Here is an 18,890-nt window from a genome sequence, read left to right on the forward strand (position 1 = left end):
TACATGGCCGCATACTGCCTTTTTCTATTGTTGACAATGGGGCATTAGAGCCCCTGATTCGATGCTGGTAGGCACATGGCCTAGGCTTTGTAGGGCCGTCTGTGAAGTAACTTGTATATACAGTCCCGGTCAGTTCCTTCCTCGCTTAGGCCAATCCTGCGTTTCAGGGTGTGGCGAATCCCTCTCTGGTCCTATTTATTGCCACTGTGAACTTAGCATTCGTTGCGTGGGGTGGGAGATTGAATTCCCTCACTGCCATCTGTTCTCTGGCCCCAGAGATGGATTGGACTGCGGCTGAGCTGAGGGGCAGGCTGTGGCCAGGGGGAATAGGGCCCTTTGAGGCCACATGAATTGTATAGGCTCAAGGCTACCACTTATGCATTCGCTGTATATTTGTTTCTTGGACCCATATAACCCTTTTCGCCATTGTTTTCACTGATCGACAACTAGAGGTTAACTATCTAATCAGTCCAAAACTGCCAGTCACCAGGTGATATTTCAGTGAGTGCCAGCAGCACCATCTGGGCATCAGCAACCAGCACTGCCCAGCTATAACTCTTGCTTTCTGCATCAGTTGAAGAGACGATTATGTATCTGCCTCGAAAGCCCCTTGTGGTATAAAACCCAAGGAGAGCATTTTCCTCATGGTGTTGAGCTGAGAGGGACCGAGGAGTGCTGGCTCCACGTGTACCTGATGCTATCTGCATAGAAGGTCTCTTGTCCACATGCACGGGGCATTGGAGGGGGGGTATTTCAATAATGCTTCAGGAAAAGAAAGGCACCTATTGACCACCTAGTTCTGTGAGCCAGGGTTGGTACAGTTCTTACCAGCAAAACACTGCTGCTTTCTTTATCTGCTCTTTAAGTGGAGGTCTGAGGAGTTCAGGGTTTCTTTCTAAGTCTGGAATTGGAATAGCATTCCCTCTGCTTTGGGCCCTTTGGCCAAGGGCCAGGTATGGAATTTGGGGCTGGGCTTTGTAAAGAGATGCATTTCCCTTGGCAAAGTGGGGGGGGGGGGCTCCCTTCCTTTTTCCCCCCACCTTAAATTATTCCTGCAAATGTCCAGCGCTGAATGTGGTCACAACTTTTTGTGATTAAAATGCCCACTGTTTTTTACCTGGGGTGCATGCAACGTAACGGCAGCACCTTGCACGGACATAAAGTTTCAACCACAAACTTCACCCCTTCTGCTTATTGATGATGAGACGACTGAGGTACAGAGGTGATGCCCAAGGTCAGTGGCTGTACCAGGTGTACTCGCTGCACTAGAACATGCTGCCCCATGTAAGTGCGAAGTCTTTCCTATTGCTTTGCTTGCTGCTCTGGTGGAAGCTAGTGCCATCCTGGATAAAACTTCATGAATATTGAAGGAAAAATGTTGGCTCTGCTCCACTCCAACAGCAAAAATAAAACCTCTGGTGGAATATGTTAGCTGTTAACAGGGTGTGAAGCCAGACAATGCATGTTGGTCCTAATGAGAAAAATAAACAGCAAGCATGTGTATGTTACTTAGGAACGAAGCTAACCATCTTGGTAGCATATTGTCAACCGCTACCCTGACGCAAAATCGGATTAGTAGAGTCAGTGAGATGACAAGTTAACAGCAGCGGTTTATTTTTTATGGGGACTCTGGAAGTCAGCCAACTACAGGAGATTGAGAGACAGAGAGTGTGTGTGTGTGTGTGTGTGTGTGTGAGAGAGAGAGAGCGAGAGAGAGAAAACTTTTATCCCTTCACACTTTTTCCATGGGGGGGCGGTCTCACTGTCAATGGAGCAAATAGTTTGTGAAAGTGGATAGAATGCATAATGGCATCAGATGGGGGAGCCAATAAATACAACTGGTGGTAAAAGTGTTTTCACTAGATTATTTTGATGGGGTTGCAATGAAGTAAATAACTTCATGAGTAGCCTTTAATTATTTTTATAGCTTAAAGCTTCAAAAAGACCCTCCAACACTGTGCTATGCTAGTAACTATAGAAAAGGGGTTAATGATTGCACTGGAAGCTATATGGGTAAGTATCAAGATAAAGTTCTTGGGCCACAAAGCATTTAGCACGTGGCTGGTATTATACAAAGAAATAATAGATTTGTAGACAAAATGGTAAAGACCAATTATTGTAAGTTACCTTGTACACCTCTCTGGAATACCTCTGAACATCTACACATTGGTATAGCATAAGTTTTAAGGAGGAGAATGAAAATAGAAGAAGGTAGCCTTTATTGTTCATTTAGTAGTGTTAGGGAAGCACAAGTCATAGTCCCATAGCTAAGGTGGAGTTGTTTTGGATTCTGCTGCTTTGATACGTAGGTAGAATACAGCGTATTCTCCAAACTTAGAATACTTCCTCTTTAAGGACAGAATGGATGTTCTGAGAACTTACAAGTAAAGATGTTAGTTGGAGTTACAATTAATTTAAAATGGGGTCCTCTAAAATTATTTAACACCATGTGCGAAGTATCATTTTGGGCCATTATTCATAACTGAAAATTTCTTCTTCAAAAGAGGCTGCCAAGTAATGTCCTTCTGCAGAGAATTCCATAAAGAACTGCCTTCTTTCAAAATGCCCGCTGTCTCCTAATTTTCAGTGGGAGTGAAGCTATCATCAGGGAGTAGCCCTGCACAGTTTGAGGGTCACCATCATTCCTGGATTCCCTTCTATTAAAAACCAGATTCATTTTCCTCCTCCTCCTCTCTGTAGGCCAGCAGGGCTCTTATTCCCCAAATAAATAATTACATCTGGCTTTACAAGGGGAAACTCCCAGCCGCTACCACCCAATTCAGTAATTAGGTGCCTGGACCCTGGAGACAATGTACATGTAAGGTGTGTGTGTGGGGGGGGATAGGGGGCAGGTGGGAGGGGGCAACAGGGCGAGAAGAGGGGGAGGGGGGCATTTGGGATGTGCAGGGCTGCAGCGGCCAGAGAAAGAGGCGACTTGCCCCGGCTTGGGGGCTGCGGCTGCCGGGGAGAGAGCCCCCTCCATCCCAGCCCCAGCTTGGGGGCTGCCCTGGTGGGGGAGAGGGGACACATCCATCACATTAGAAAGGTAAGATGACTGATATTAAAATATGAGTTGTGTGCTTTTATTTGTAGAACAAAAAAGGTGATTAAGTTTTTTTTTTTTTTAATATAGCGCTTTTATCCAAAGTGCTTTACAATAGTTAGCTAATGGTACAAACAACATTTGGAAAGATCATTAAGTGGTCTGCCGAGACCCTCAGCAAATTTCAAGTGGTCTGTGAAAAGTTTGAGACCCACGAGCCTAGATCAATTTTAAATTGATTTAGTTAATCTGGTGCACTTTTAAAGAGGTTTGACTATAGCTCATAGTTTGTAAAGTGCCAAAAAAGTGCAGGTATCTTCATGAAGAGGTCATACAATGCATTACGTGGTTATTATCTATTTAGAGGGCTTTGTTTAAAAATCAATTCTTTTGTGTATTTCTGATCTAGAATATTATAGCACCTTGTTTTCTTCATTGTATTGTAAAGTCTGAAAGACACTGCAATTTTCTTTTGTCACTTTCTACCAGTGTTCTTTATTGTTCTTCCTATTGATCCTGGTGGCACCTCTTGTTAATACTTGTTTTAGGAGCACCATTCATCTTCTGGCTTGACTCTAGACATCACCAGTTGCACTCATGTTCACTTTTTAGAGACTCAACATCAGTGTATGCTGTTAGTGGAGAAATTCAGTGGAATTATTCTGCTAAATTAAATTGGACATTGAGGGTTTATTACTTTCTTTTTCTTTAGCTCCAGCACAGAATACATAGCATTGTGTGCCTTGAAATTCCCATTCTAGTCTCTGCGGCTCATTTACATTATAAAAATGAGATGTTACTGATGAGCAGTGTCAGCCATGGGTTCAGATTAACTGTTTCTCTGTGATAGAGAGCAGGACAAAACCAGTTCAGAAAATGCTGGTTAAAACCTGCTTAGAGCAAGTCTGCCATGGTTTTCTGAAACAGTGCAGAACCCTTTTTATTCTGGTCTGCTTTAAAGCAGCATTCAACTGAATCGGGGCTGTCACTTATCAGCAACAAGTAATTTTTCTAGTGTAGAGTAGGGCTGAAGGGTTATATTGACCACTTAGCTGCAGATTTACCATGTCTGCTTCCACAGCCTTGACACCAATCGTGCTGCAGGCCTCAGGCACTGAGACCAGCCTACTGCCATTGGCTGGCACATCGCAGGCTATGCCTTAATCAGATCTCAATTAGCAGTGCAGTGTCTTGGGTAGGCCAGTAAAGGCTACATTGCTAGGTGTCTGTTACACAATCATTTGCTCTTACAGTGTACAAGAGTCCCTCCGGTAGAGAATGAGCCTGTGCTGTCACAGCTGTTGCAATTTAAAGGCACAACTATTTACTGGGTAGTGCATTTAATGATCTAATATGTTTTAAAACTGTAACTTGCCTTTGTTATGCTTCCTTCACTTTTCTGGGCATCACACATTCTAGCGAAGAATGTTGTATGTGTCTTCTAATTCTGCTACATCTATACTTTTAGATATTCCTCTCCTCCAACGTCTCAGCCTAGACTTGCTCTTTAGGTAGTGTGTGCATCTCTGTTTGTCTGACCCTCATCAAGCTCTCCCACTTGTATTTCATCACTTCCCACAGCAGGCTTTCAGGCACTGGCCCTTGTTGGAGACAGGAGACTGGATGAGTCGTTGGATACGGTATGTCAATTTATCAATTCCTATTTTCTACCGGTGCATGCATGCATACACTCGCATTACTCCCTCCCCCAGGCAGATGAATTTTTTTCAGGCCTTGCTTTCAGAGCACTTAAGACACCTCTACACACCAAAATGACTTTAAAATAAGCCATAAACTAACAAATAGATATAAAAAGCAAAGGTTAGCGAGGAGAAAGGATAGGAAAGGAGGTAGTGTGGTTAAAGCACAAGCGTGGAGGAATGAGAACTGGGTTAGTCTCTTAGCCAGTTGCCACTCTCTTTTGCTGTGACCAAGAAATTTAACAGCTGCATTTCTTTCTCAGTTGTTAATATCCAGCTCCATAAAACACTTTGCAATCCTTGCATAAAGTATTATTATAGCAGATTCACCTTTGGAGGAAAGAAATTGTAAGAATGCTCCTGCCTATATCCAACAGACACTAAACTTCTGTTACAGAGTCAGATAAAAGCCTGGGGAAAACAGATTTTGTACACAAATCAGTTAAACTGTGTCCTTTCCAATTAGTCAAACACAATTCCTACTAAAGCACGAGAGTGAGTGAGGATAACAGATATTTTAAAATATGAAGTCTCCCTGAGGAGATGCAGATACCTATTTTAAAAAAAAAGCAGGTTAGAGGTGGGCAAAGTAATCCCCCAGAGCTTGAATTTCACAGAGCTAGGAGCATTGAGTCTGTATGTTCAACCAGAAAAATGTAATACAATCGGAATAATTTTAAAAGTGGATGCTTATGGCTTTCCTAGTCTGACCATAGTGCAATCAAACATGTAACTACTACAGGCAGAAAAATGTCCATTTTAAGTAATGGTGCTTCCTGTACATACCAACTGTATGGGGAAATCTGGCTTCCAATGGCAAATATCAATGTCTATACGTAGTGTGTGAGAGCGCTCATTCTCCCCATCTAGATCTATTTCTATACCTAGAGATCTAGCTCTACAGAAAGTCTTTTCTAGCTAGAGATTTATCATTAGGCGTAGAGATGGCCCTCTAAGCAGTAGAGCTTTTCTCTATCTATAGCCATCCACCCCATCTACAGAATCCATTGCAATCTATATACATCTATAGAGATCCTTCTCTATCTGTGAGAGCCACTGCTCTAGAGTTATCTTCACATAATTCTAGCTGTAGTGAGCTGTCTGAACCCATAGATAGCGAAAAAGACATCTTTCTCTTTCCATAGAGCTAGACAGAGGTATATCTGTATCTCTAGATGGTTTGTTGAAACCACACCAGCTCAAGGAAAAAAATCTAGATGGGTATTTGTGTATATTGTTATGTATAATTCAACTCTACCTCAACCTGCTGCAGTTTGAAATAGATACACACTACCACACTGGAGGCAGGAGCATTAGAAATACCCCTATGTAATTACTATAACTTCCCCCTTGATTAAGACTGTGTCACACAAAAGACCGTGTATCATCATTTTCTAATGTAATAGAGAAAGTGCTCTGCATTTCCCACATCTGCTCGGGAGGATACATGAACTTACATGGCATGAAGGTTGTTTTCTTGGTGATAACTAGATTTTTGTGCTCATTGTTCCAGCTAAGCACAGCAGAAAAACATACAATCAGCAACTGCCCACCTGCTTCTAATGTGTATGAAGAGTATGAACATAGTAAGGTCAGAGCAGCAGCAGCAGAAGGGGAAAAGATGATAACAAATGCTGACCCTATGGTATACACCAATACATTTCACACTCACTCATAATGAAGGGGACTCCACAACTCTGTTCAAAACAGTTTATTTTATTTTTTTGTCAGACAAACACATTGATTTCTGGACCACAGTAGAGGATGGAAACCTTTCACAAACTTATTTATTTGAAAATACAAATATAAAATTATACTTTCCACATCTGTGATGTGAGAGACCCCCATCCACATAGTATTTTACAACAGGGCTTTAGAAAGCCATACACAGAGACCTGAAAGATGCTTGATATATAGATACAGATATATGTATATGTGTGTGTATATATAGTTTAAAAAAAAAAGTCACTACCAAAGTTCTCATCAGTTCATACTAAAGTATAAAAGGAAGGGCTAGGCCTGCCACTGTGCCATAGTTTGTTTAGGTACATTTATGACCACCTGAAATGCTTAGACTTGCATTCTATTACTGATGGAATTCAGAACTCGTACAACATATAATGAATTATATTTGCTATCCACTACAGTCAAAATGACACACAGAGATCCCACACGTGGTGTCAGAGTATGTACAGAATACAGTTTTATAACATGGGTGACTCCTGCTTCTTGTCAAAGTTTTTTAGCTTTGATTTTTACACTGAAATGAAATTCTGTCAAGACAATACATTCTGATTGTTTGGAAACTTGTGAACAGATCACTTAGATTGACTTTCTTAACTACTTGTTTTTGGTAAATTTTATTACAGTATTAAAGTATTGCTTAGCTTACAGAATCTCCTCATGTAGTGTTCACACACAAAAATGGGTTTGAATTAGATTCTGTACTTATGAAACTCTACAGTGTATGTATGCAGACCCCAGAATCTGCCCGTGTGTCTTCAATGCACCGTCTCCCAAACTTACACTAACTTTCATTTTCCTGTCTCATCTGTTTTGCTTTTAAAAAACACTCAGGAAAAAAAAATCATCCATAAAAGTTCCACCCAGGAGACATTTCCACAGCATAAAAGATAACTATGAGTTAGTGTTTTTTTGTAAACAATTTCATATGCAATATCATATATAACCATGGCTGACCGTCAATAAAAATGTAATAAACAATATTGCTTTATTATAGATTGAGTGAATGGCAGAATGAAACAGGATGGTTTTTGTGGCTGAAGTCACTAGCCCTCATTCACACTAAAGATCAAAATAGCATTACAGGTTTTATAGCAGGGGGAAGAAAAAAATCCGAACACCTTTCAGGTCATTATTACCCATAATTACCCAATGATTTAAACTAATCTAGCAAGATGTGTAACATTCACCAGCTGTATACTGCTGTACAATGAAGAAAAAAATTACAGCAACAGAGCCATGCTACCTTAAAGTCCAAGCTACAAATTCAAATTAAAATGAACATTATGAAGTATAGAAAACAAAAAGGACAAATAGATTAGTCTTCATTTTAATCAAGTCAATCACAAATGAATATTATTTTTTGGGGTGGGGGGAGGAGGGTAGTTACCCTCGATACTGCAATCTCTCCAAAATTTACATTGTGTTTAGTAACAAAAGTTGTCCCACCGTATCAGCACTTTGTATCATACTGCAGGTCTACCAGAAATGGGTAGGGCGTATCCCAATCTGGACAGGGACAGGAAAACCCGTCTCTATGTTAATAGTGGACTTCATGGGGGAGTAGGAGCTATTTTTTGTTGCCCATTTGCACAACCAGGCAGGAGTCTCTCTCTGATAACTCCCAGGGTAACAGTTCTAAATGGGCAAGATCAGTTGTATCAGTGCATTCGCCACTGTGCTTGACTAAAATAAAGATGTAGCTGAACCTTTGTGCTAAAATAATTTACAAAGAAAATCCTTCGAAATGGACTTCTAAATGAGTGGGGGACTAAAGTGAACCTTAGTCTAGGTAGCCACATCAAAAACATATCAGGTTCCACAATATTTGTGCTATGGGCCACTGGGACTTTTCAAAAGGTATATAAACATCTAAAACATATTCACACAGATTATCAATTTCTTCTGAGCATTCTTAAAAAAATATTTTTTTTCTCTTAGTAAAATCATTTTAATATACCATGCCTCCCTCTTTTAAAAAATAAATTAAAAAAATCCAGTTTTGCATATCTAGCATTAGCATTTAAGGTAGTATGGCACACCCCCTTTTTAAAGTCAAGGGTGGGGATCTACAAAATGCTTTAGGAGTTTGCCAGCATTTTTAACATTGTGAGACCTTTGGTTAGTTGAAACCACATCAGATCAGCAAAAAATAAAATAAAAAGACGGGGAAAAAAGGAAGAAACTGCCCAAAATTATTAGCATTTTTGTCTTAAATAAGAGAAAGTTCTATCCTTACTGGTCCTAAATCTGAATAACTACATCTAAATTTTTAACCTTAATTACAATACACCTACCAATATGTACTAGAAGAGGAAGAGAGAAAGAGGAGGGGGAAAATTCACTACACTAGCATCAGGACAGCACTCTTACAAGATAGCCATTTTATACACTATTAACATACAACAATGATCAACAAAGAATATTCTATGAGGTGATAGGGAATGGAGAGGAAAAACAAATGGTAGTACAGTACGTCATCAACATTGACAAAATATTAATAAAAAATTCCCTGACTTATACATTGGATCTCAGGGAATTTGGTTTGTTTTTTTTATTATTTTTATTTTTTAAAGAACTGTTATTTTATTACTTGATCAAGTCTCAATATTTAAAAAGCGTCCAGCATTTTGCTTAAACCTGGTTGTTCTGAAATAAGAAAACAAAAAAACCAAAAAAACCCAACCTAAATTATTACACAAAAAAAGCATGATTTCATTTTTAAAAAACAAGAAAAACAAGGTTTTTTTTCCCATTCAGATAGCATTATGATGCCTTGCTCTACCTGGTCTATTGAATGTCTACATTAGTCTACTTGTTAGTAAAATTTACAAAAATAGGAGTGCAGCAGCTCTTTTTAACAAATGTCGCATTCAGTGTCTTATACTGGCTGTACCTAAAGTACCAAATTTATAAACGTAACAATTTAAAAAAATATTAATAAAACTTGTCAATATTACGTTAAAAAAAGAAGAAATATATCCATACTACAGTATGTTCTTAATGCCACCTACCATGTTGTACTTCTATTTTGCTGTTGCAGGCCTATTTACCAATATTAAAAAAATTAAATTAAAAAATATCCTTCATAAGTTTCCTCCCCCAACAGAGGACCATATATATAACAGCCAAATATTAAACATGTGCAAATAGGAAACTGTCAGTTTTTCCCCCTACCAGTCACAGTGCAATGATGTTTTATACTTTTTTATATTTTTTAATTCTGTTTACATCTACAATAAATTAAAATCTTCTGTCGCTTCTAGGGTGATACTTGTAGCACTGAGGTATTCCAAACAAACAAACAATAAAAAGGTTGCTTTCCTAATTTGTTAATATAGAAAATAATGGATAAAAGGTATAATGCAAGCTTTAACACTGCTCCTCCTATGGCATGTTCGACACTGAAGAGGAATCTCTTCTCTGTCAGAGCTTTATAGGACATGCAGAGCAGCTGAAATGACTGGACAGCAAGTTGATCTAATTTAAAATAATGACTAATAAAGGTGTGCTTCAAACTTTAAATACTTTAAATATTAAAATTGTAGCTTCTTTTTCAGTCTTGGGAAAAAGCCGTTCTTAAATTAAAAAATATAACTAAACTGTTACCTTTTAAGCTGTGCACATATGACTAGTTATATGCTGGTATGACGCTAGTACAGTTATAAGGTCTAACACACCTACAGAGCAAGCTAAACAGTGTTAATCTAACTCTTATGGGCCAGCTCTGGCAGTTGATCTAAACGTTTAAAACTTTTTTTCTTCCATTTAGTAGAGAAACTGCCTTAGACTGACTCCATCACAAAAATATTTTGTATTTCTCTTTCTTAATAGTTTATATGTAGTTAATGGAATTGTATTTACAGTTTTTTTTTTCAGAATTCACAATTTCAAAAAACCTTATATCACCTCTTTCAACCAAAAAAAGCACTTATAGAAAAAGAAGGACACAAAAAATTTTGCAGTCCTTACCTTATTGCCGAAAATAGATATAATTAGGTTAACAAAGACGTCACAAATCAAAAGAACGGCTAGAGATCCTGCTATTCAGCTACCCTCTCAGCTCCCATACAACGCAAACTAGAAACTTGACTTCAGCTCACCCGCTGCTCTTGCTCTACTTCTAATTCAGTGTGTGCTAAAATTCCACCTGAAAAGTTTTTACAGTTTCAGAATTGGTACCAAAAGACTGAGACTCATGTTATCATCTCAGCATCCTTTAAGCAACAACTACATAAAACAAAAGTAAAAAGGAAGGAAAAAAGAAAAGAAAACCCCTTAATATAAACAGTTACACTATGGTTAGGCTTTTACTAGATACACAAATTAGAACTACACGACTACGAGAGTATGTCAAATGCTTTGAAAAAATGTGATTCAAATAGATTTAAGAGGGGGGGGAACCCATCAAGAAAATAAAACAAAAGAGAAATGGATTATATATACATATTTTAAAAGCTGTTTTTATAGTACAGCAGATTCATGAGATGATGAGAGAGATTTTAAACAACCTAAGTCCATAGAGTGCCACCTCCAGTTTATTTATGTTATTGGTGATGATGTAGTGCTCAAAGTCTGATGATATCACCTGAACATGGGACCATTCAGAAACTTCGCCCTGTCTTGCCTGGACATCCAGATATTCTCTATAAAGGATAAAAAGAACATATAACATAACCAATTTTTTTGAGAGTAACAGAAGTTCCCAAATCTAATGGAGTTCCTCACGGGGATTATTCTGTACCTATATTTGTAAATAGCTCAGTGGAATTCCTGGGCAGGTCTTTGTATGTTATTTTGTGCAATTAATGCCACGCAGTATAACCTTGACATACAAGAGACCTGACCCAGGGATGTGCTGAGGACCAGTAGCTCTTGTTGAAGTCACTGGGAGCTCAGTGCTTTTCAGTATCAAACCCACTATTAATATGTGTAATAGGTAACATCACTTAAATACAAAAAGTGAACAGAGCTAGTCTAAACATGACCTATTCAGTTTATGTAAATAGCAGGTGATGTCGGCATGGCAAAGGGCCAATGCATGGGAACTGTGCAAAATTTTTAATATCAAAATGAGAAGCGTACTTAAACATTTGACACCTGTGTTTTGGGCCATAATCTGTTCTAAATCACATGGTGTCAATCCAGAGTGACATCATTGAAGTTTATGGGGTTACTCTGGAATGAAAAGTATAGCAGAGCAGAATTTAAGCTATCGATCTTCTCTTTCAAATACATTTACAAAGGTAAAGTAAATACCTCAGTTTCAAATTCAGTGCTCCTTTGACAAGCTCCTTTTGTACTTTTACAGGGTGGTTTTTGTTTGTTTGGTTTTTGTTCACTAATATTTGGGAACAATAAAATATTACTAGATTCATCAGAAGTACTGGAAAATCTCCTTATGCACCAGTCACAGAGTTTACCTAGCTTTATAACATGCATATTTCTAAAACTGTTCAAGTACTTTCTAGATGATAACTTTTAAATGGGTACATTTCAACCGAATGATCACTTTTATAAGTGGATGTGTAACACCTAACTCACCGATCCTGCAGACAGACAGTTTCGTATGTCAGTAATCCAACTGAGTGCAACAGGACTACTCTTCTAGGTCAATTTTTCCAGGATTGGGACAGAGGGGGGTAATTATTATTTAAACTTCACTACAGAAATGATTTTAATTATGACAAAAATAAAAAACCACTCCTGCAGTTGAGGGTCTATCTACAGTGCAGGCAGGCAGGGGTGTGATTTGCATCTCGTGTAGATGTACTCTAGCGCAGCGCCTCTCAACCTTTCCAGATGACAGGACCCCTTTCAGGAGTCTGATTTGTCTTGTGTACTCCAAGTTTCACCCCACTTAAAAACTACATGCTTACAAAATCAGACATAAAAGTGTCACACAGCACACAATTACTGAAATGTTGCTTACTTTCTCATTTATACCATATATTATAAATCTATTGGAATATAAATATTGTACTTACATTTCAGTGTATAGTATGTAGAGCAGCATAAACAAGTCATTGTCTGTATGAAATTTTAGTTGTATTGACTTTGTTAGAGCTTTTTATGTAGCCTGTTGTAAAACTAGGCAAATACCTAGATGAGCTGATGTACCACCTGGAAGATCTCTGCCTAATCCCAGTCTGAGAACCACTGCTCTAGCGAGCTTGCTACAAACAAGCAAGTGGGTTTCAGCATGGGCTGCGCAAGTGAGTACGTACACAGGCGGGCTTGTGCTGCAGTGTCCTCACTTTAGTGAGCTAGCTAGAGCACAGCTAGCACAGAAACGTCTGCACGAGCTGCAAATCACACCTGTGGCGCCGTGCAGGTGTATCCTGAGTTGTATTCCAGCAGGAGGGAGATGAGGGATATACTGGCAGACCTGAAAGCTTGCACACACAGAGTATGCAGAAGGGCTGAACTTTGACAGGAAATTCACTGCAATTCATTTTAAGTAATGTAATTTTTAAAGACCCAGTTCAAATACTATCACATCCCATTTTCAGTATCAAGATGCGATTTTTGCTTTACAGAAAGGCCTCAGCATGTGGAGAACCACTATACTAGCAGCCCCTTGTAAGCTGGAGCAGTGGAGCCTGCCCACAGATGGAAGAGGAAACCATAGTGAGATAAGTGGAAGTATATTTTGGAAGGCACTGTCACAATTACAAATTTCAAACTCAATAGTCCTTGAGAAATTAATAATACGGACAATCCCCCCCCAATCGATTTTAATTAGTAATTAGCAGTGTTAACAGCTATTTCTGTTTTTAAGTCATTAATGATTGCACTTGTAACACTGGCCAGTAAATAATGGTTACAGTTGATGTGCTGTGGTAGGTTTAAGATGATAGCAATATATTAATTTTGTTAACATTTCCTGTCTTGCGGCATTATTAGTTCAAATTACTATTTCTTTAAAAATCCCCAACATGCTTTGAACTCCATGGCTTGTCTTTATGAAGGATATGGACACAACAATCGTGAAAATATTATTAAATTAAATAGTATTATTATTAAAATATAAGCCAATTACCGTGTGTGTCTGTGTGTATACACACTCTATAATGTTACCAGAAATAACTAGGATTAAAAATGAGTGCTTGTATATTTTACTCTCCCCATAAAAATTATATTTTTATATATATAAACATTCTTAAAAATTTAAAATACACATTTATGCAGGAGATACACATGACCATTTCTTGTCATACATTAAAGGAGATCATAACATAGTAATAGTTATAAACTGATCAATGTACTATCTCTATTAGATACAAAAATCATGCAGCCCAGCATCAATGGGCGTTTTGTGGGGTGATCATGGCTTGATGGATAAGGGGTGTGTATGTGTGTGTGGGGGGGGAGGCTGTTTTTCTAGGTAGGTTTTTTTTTTTTGCATATATTGGTAGATACACATACACATTTAAGTACCCTCCACATGTATTGTAACAATCCCCCTCCCCTCTGTAATTATGATTTTAATTCCATAGATTTATTTGAAATTTAAAATGTGACTGATCAGATTTATTCCTAGCTAAGAATCAATAGAAATAAAATTTGACATTTAAATGTATTTTGTATCCGTATAGAAAAATGTAAACTACAAAGGTAAACACATGGTTTAATAGGCATAACTTTTATTTTGTATTGACTGACTTTTTAATTTACACTATTAGAGGTATAAGAATATTCATTTGCAAAAATGAATATGCCAAAAGGCCAAACAATTTTTTTTTAAACATGTAATTAACTCAAGCTCAGTTAAAAGGGTAGGAAACTGGCAGTGATCCAAATACTAAGGTAATGTCTTTAATTTAATTTGCTTAGGTTTAATTTTTTAATCTAGATAATTGCTCTATGGTTACTAGTAACAATGTTATCTCATAGCTGTAATATTTGGTACAGTACTTAATTATGAATTATGGTTTTCTTTGCAATAAAGCAACGGTGCTCACTTATTTTTAGAAAACTGCATTCATAGCAAATCCGTAATCCTCACAGCAATGCTGCCTACTGACACTTTTTCATTTGTTTCCCCAAAGACTTCTGGAATCATCATTTATTCCTTTGGGTTTTAAAGAATGCCAGCAACTGCTATAAGCTTAATAAATGTGAAAACACTAACTTTGTTGGGTTCTAGCTCCTGATTCTCTTCCAGTTTCCAACCCACAAGATTGATTTTTAAAATAAACATTTGCAAAAAGGAATGATTAAAGGCCAAGGAAAAAAGAAAGTGAAGATCAAAAGGTGTTTTCTTAATTTAAAATATATAGGGGACATAGTAGCTTAGCATAAAATACAAATGGTATATATTGTAATACCTCAAAGTGAGATGGCAACCAACCATGTGTAACGTTTCAATGGTATCCATTTGTAAAAGCCGTTGCAATCAAAGGTCCCTAAAATTGTACAATTATTAAGGTCATCAGTGTTCTATACATGGGAACAGATTATTATTTTTTTGGCAAGTAATTATCAAAGGACTTGAAAGACTGTGTTGCCAGCATGAATATGTGTTTAAGAAAGCTGTTCTCTGGTCACCACTGACTTGATGTGTTGAATTCTAATCTTATCTTTCCAAGACACTAATCTTCTCACCCCCCACCCCTCTAAATTTTCGGTTTTTTAAACATTAGGATTAGTAAATGGACAATGTTAAAAAAAATAAAGAATAAAAAAGACCCCCATGTTCTCGATAAGGTTATGGGGGGAGAGGAGGAATTAGGAGGCTGCCAATCTGCACGTCAGAGAGAAAATACTTCCTTAAAAAATGATAGTACAGACAAAACAAGATGCCAAATGTATTATTATTATTAGACAATCAGGACGTTGCAAAAGTCAAAGTGCACAAGTTTTCAAGAACAAACAGGTCTTTTTCTTTAGGCGAAAAGTGGAAATGAGGGGTGTTGTAAGTGGTGATAGATGGCAGTTTAAATTGATGTAGCTTTTGGCAGAATAATCATAATCCACATTTCAGAGCACCACTGATCCAATGAGATTGTCAAGTTACTTAAGTGACCTTACGATGGGAATGGAATCGAACAAGAATTCAGAACATTAGGGCAAAACTAGAAGGCGCAAAAAGGTATTTAAAAAATATAATGAAAACCACATTAGTTAATTTCAGGAGCTTTGTCTGCACTACATTTTTTCCCCCAACCAATTTGGCTAAAATATTAACATTACTCTCTTATTTGGTTTTGAGTAATCTTTTGAAACTGCTCTATACATCTCAGATGGAAAACACACAATGAAAAAAATCTCATTGTTTGCTTAACATTTTTTTTTCGGGTAGCTGATTTCCCATTTCAAAGACTGACAGCCACTAAACAGATTCAAACACATTCATGCTAACGCACAGAGGTAAAACAATACAATCTGAAAAACAGCATGCAAGTTTGTTAAGTAAATTTCCATTGCCTATATTAGTTAGATGATAGAACCATGAAAATATTTCCCATTGACTTGAGAAAAAAAAATAGCAGGGACTTACTTGTGACCTTCCAATTTCAAGAAATGTTAGCAATAAACTAGTTATCAACATGTTGAGCACACATTATCTCAGGCTCACTTTTCTTCTTCAATTCCATACTAAGGCTCCGATTCTGCAAACACTTGTGCATGTACTTAACTTTAAGCATGTAAATAGTCCTATTGACATGAGTAAGACTATTCATCGGTTTTAAATTAAGGACATGTATGTTTGCAGAACTGGAGATGCTAAAGCAAAGGACCACTTTCTCTTCGATAGAGATAAAGAATTGGGGCATTATACGCCGTTCGGTGCCTCAGCCTAAAATATTTGTTCTACAGAAATAGCGAGACTTAAATTTAAAATGAACAGAAACTTTAAGCATTTTTTAAAATATTACAGTTTAAAGTAATATAATGGAGGAGTAGGGGGGTCATACAAGCATTTTCAATTCCGCTTATAATTCAAGTGCCAGTGGAGTGTGCCATTTTGAAACAAGTCTATTAGTAAACTGAGCAAGTTAGACAGAATAGTATCACAAAATGGTAAAAGGCTACGTGAGCAGTGCACCACACAACTCATTTTTAATTAAAAAAAACCCCAAACCCCTCTACAAAACGGTTCCTGAACTAAATTCAAATCACCCCCGTGGAGAAGGGAAAGAAATGGTTACTTACAGCGATTCCGTGGCCAAAGCCAGAGCCTGGCTGAGGACTGGCAGCACTTATGTAATTACCAACACCGGAGTCCTGACTGGCTGTACCGTAGAGGTCTGCGACTGGCCCTGGGCTGTTAGCCCCTGGAAATCCTCCTGGCCGGGCTGGATTGGAGCCTGCCGGGGAAGCGGGTGCGCCAAAATTCGGTTGAGCACTGTAGCTATTCAAGACTGGTGTGCAGAGAATAAAGCTGGGTATGAGGCCAGAAGCTGAGCATGCACAGTTATTACAAAGCCAAACACTAGAATGAACAGCCTAGGCCCAACTTCTAACACTTAACCAAGGCCATGCGATAGGAGAGCAAGTACTGAATAATAGTCAGCCCATACTACTAAGAAGCTTGGAGCTCCAAATATATATAGATAGATATATATATATAAAAAAAACAATCATTCAACACACTACTGCAACCAGAGACCGTAGGTGCTCATTTTCACCAAATTATCACAAACTATATAGATATTTTTCAACATCTGATTTGATGCTCATGCAGTAGTAACAAGTTTTCTAGATCTGGGCACGTCGAGACAGCATTCACATCCCATGCAAACTACAAAGGAACTAGTTTTAGACTACACATTGTGTTAATATTGATATTAAAATGTTGACAGCAAATAAAGCAAATCACATCTAGTAAAATCATTTTTGGATCCATTCAATACTTTACCAAACCTCTCCCTCCCCCCCGCCCTTTTATCTGTAAGCTATATAAAGATTTCAACATCTAAAAGGTTTGTTTTTTTTAAAAAAAAATGGTATGGAATGGAACATTTTGGAGTAACTTTTTTTTTTAATTGTTATGAAGGAGATTTTTTTTTTGTTCCTTAGATTTGGAGAGCGAAGACCTCCCTCTGTCTCCAAAACTGCACAAAATAAGTAAGTGAAGATCAAAACCAAAAAAGAATTCCATAGGATCTATGACACTCACCTCCTTAAGGGGAAGTAAAAAATTTTTTTTAAGTCAGAAAAAGATGCTAACAGATAAATTTGGATCTTTAAGCATGTTAGATGATCAGATTTGGGCATTTCTCACAATCACTCTGGAATGTAAAATTTATGAGTAAAAGACTTGACTGCAAAGAGAAATGTTAGCAGGCTAGGAAGACTCAAATGGAAATAGCTTGCTGCAAGATAAACCTATGTTACTTCCAAGGTCCTTACAGAAGTGCAGAGAGACATGCCTGTATGCACCATTAAGCTCACCTATTCTCTCACAGCATCCCTTGCGAGCCAGATAAAGTTAGTGTATATACACACACACATATTTTAAACTGCTCAGTTGGTTTCAATTTCCCTCATTTAATTAGACTAGACTGAACAAGATGCTGGCAAATAAATAAGCACAGTGAAAAGACAAATAAATCAAAAAGATATGTAGTCTGGGAAGACCTCAATTAAATAAACCTTAGTTATCATTCTATTTGTAACAGTTAGCGAGGTTTGAGTTTTAGTCATCAACTCCGAAGAGGCGGGTATTTAAACACCTTTTTAAACCCCCCTAAATCTAGCAGATGGAATCCACGCCATGCCCTGAAGAGACCCATCCTTCTCAAATCTAACTGCCCAGGCTGTTCCACCTAGGTATAGCGAGACAGACTAAAAGTGAAATTTAATACTGCACAGTCATACCCAACCTTTCTTTATCTCTGAATTATTAGTATAAAGTAGCTATTAGAAACAGGCCTGAGCTGCAAAGTTTTGTATTTCCCCAAAGTTCAAGGCTGTACAGCTACAGGGTTTTGGCCTCTCTCTTTTTGCCGAGTCTCCTGCAGACAATCATAGAATCATAGGTGATTAGAGTTGGAAGAGACCTCCGGAGGTCATCTAGTCCAACCCCCTGCTCAAAGCAGGACCAACACCAACTAAATCATTCCAGCCAGGGCTTTGTCAAGCCAGGCCTTAAAAACCTCTAAGGATGGAGATTCCACCACCTCCCTAGGTAACCCATTCCAGTGCTTCACCACCCTCCTAGTGAAATAGTGTTTCCTAATATCCAATCTAAACCTCCCCCACTGCAACTTGAGACCATTACTCCTTGTTCTGTCATCTGCCACCACTGAGACCAGCCGAGCTCCATCCTCTTTGGAACCTCTCTTCAGGTAGGAGGGGAAGTTAGGAGTTAAACAGGGGATGAGTGAAGTGTGGCAGCTTGTAGACGCCCTCTCCTTGTAATCTGCAGGTAAGAACTGAGCTGATCAATTGCAGGT

General features: G+C 38.1%; 2 protein-coding genes across 20 annotated transcripts in view; one reads left to right on the forward strand and one right to left on the reverse strand.

The window, feature by feature from the left end:
- Positions 1-18,890, forward strand: part of CCDC182 (coiled-coil domain containing 182) — a 129,969-nt gene that overhangs the window by 107,582 nt on the left and 3,497 nt on the right. For 6 of the 8 annotated variants that reach the window (XR_004643430.1, XR_004643426.1, XR_004643424.1 and 3 more), the window contains 4 exons: positions 4,625-4,683; positions 6,257-6,334; positions 13,026-15,580; positions 17,512-17,559. Coding sequence is in view for 1 of the 8 variants with exons in the window: in XM_034752642.1 (XP_034608533.1) it covers positions 4,625-4,683; positions 6,257-6,334; positions 13,026-13,238 (350 nt within the window). In the remaining 7 variants the exon portion in view is untranslated. The remainder of the gene's footprint in view (positions 1-4,624; positions 4,684-6,256; positions 6,335-13,025; positions 15,581-17,511; positions 17,560-18,890) is intronic. The other 2 variants (XR_004643429.1, XM_034752642.1) reach the window with 2 other exon arrangements.
- The window catches only part of MSI2 (musashi RNA binding protein 2), a 388,856-nt gene continuing 376,405 nt past the window's right edge, over positions 6,440-18,890 (reverse strand). For 7 of the 12 annotated variants that reach the window (XM_034752631.1, XM_034752630.1, XM_034752635.1 and 4 more), the window contains 3 exons: positions 16,645-16,853; positions 14,817-14,894; positions 6,440-11,132 (listed from right to left, as the gene is read on the reverse strand). In XM_034752631.1, coding sequence (XP_034608522.1) covers positions 14,853-14,894; positions 16,645-16,853 — 251 coding nt within the window. In that variant the 3' untranslated portion in view covers positions 6,440-11,132; positions 14,817-14,852. The remainder of the gene's footprint in view (positions 11,133-14,816; positions 14,895-16,644; positions 16,854-18,890) is intronic. The other 5 variants (XM_034752638.1, XM_034752632.1, XM_034752637.1 and 2 more) reach the window with 2 other exon arrangements.

This window comes from Trachemys scripta, chromosome 18 (assembly GCF_013100865.1).
Source record: "Trachemys scripta elegans isolate TJP31775 chromosome 18, CAS_Tse_1.0, whole genome shotgun sequence".
Lineage (NCBI taxonomy): Eukaryota > Metazoa > Chordata > Testudines > Emydidae > Trachemys > Trachemys scripta.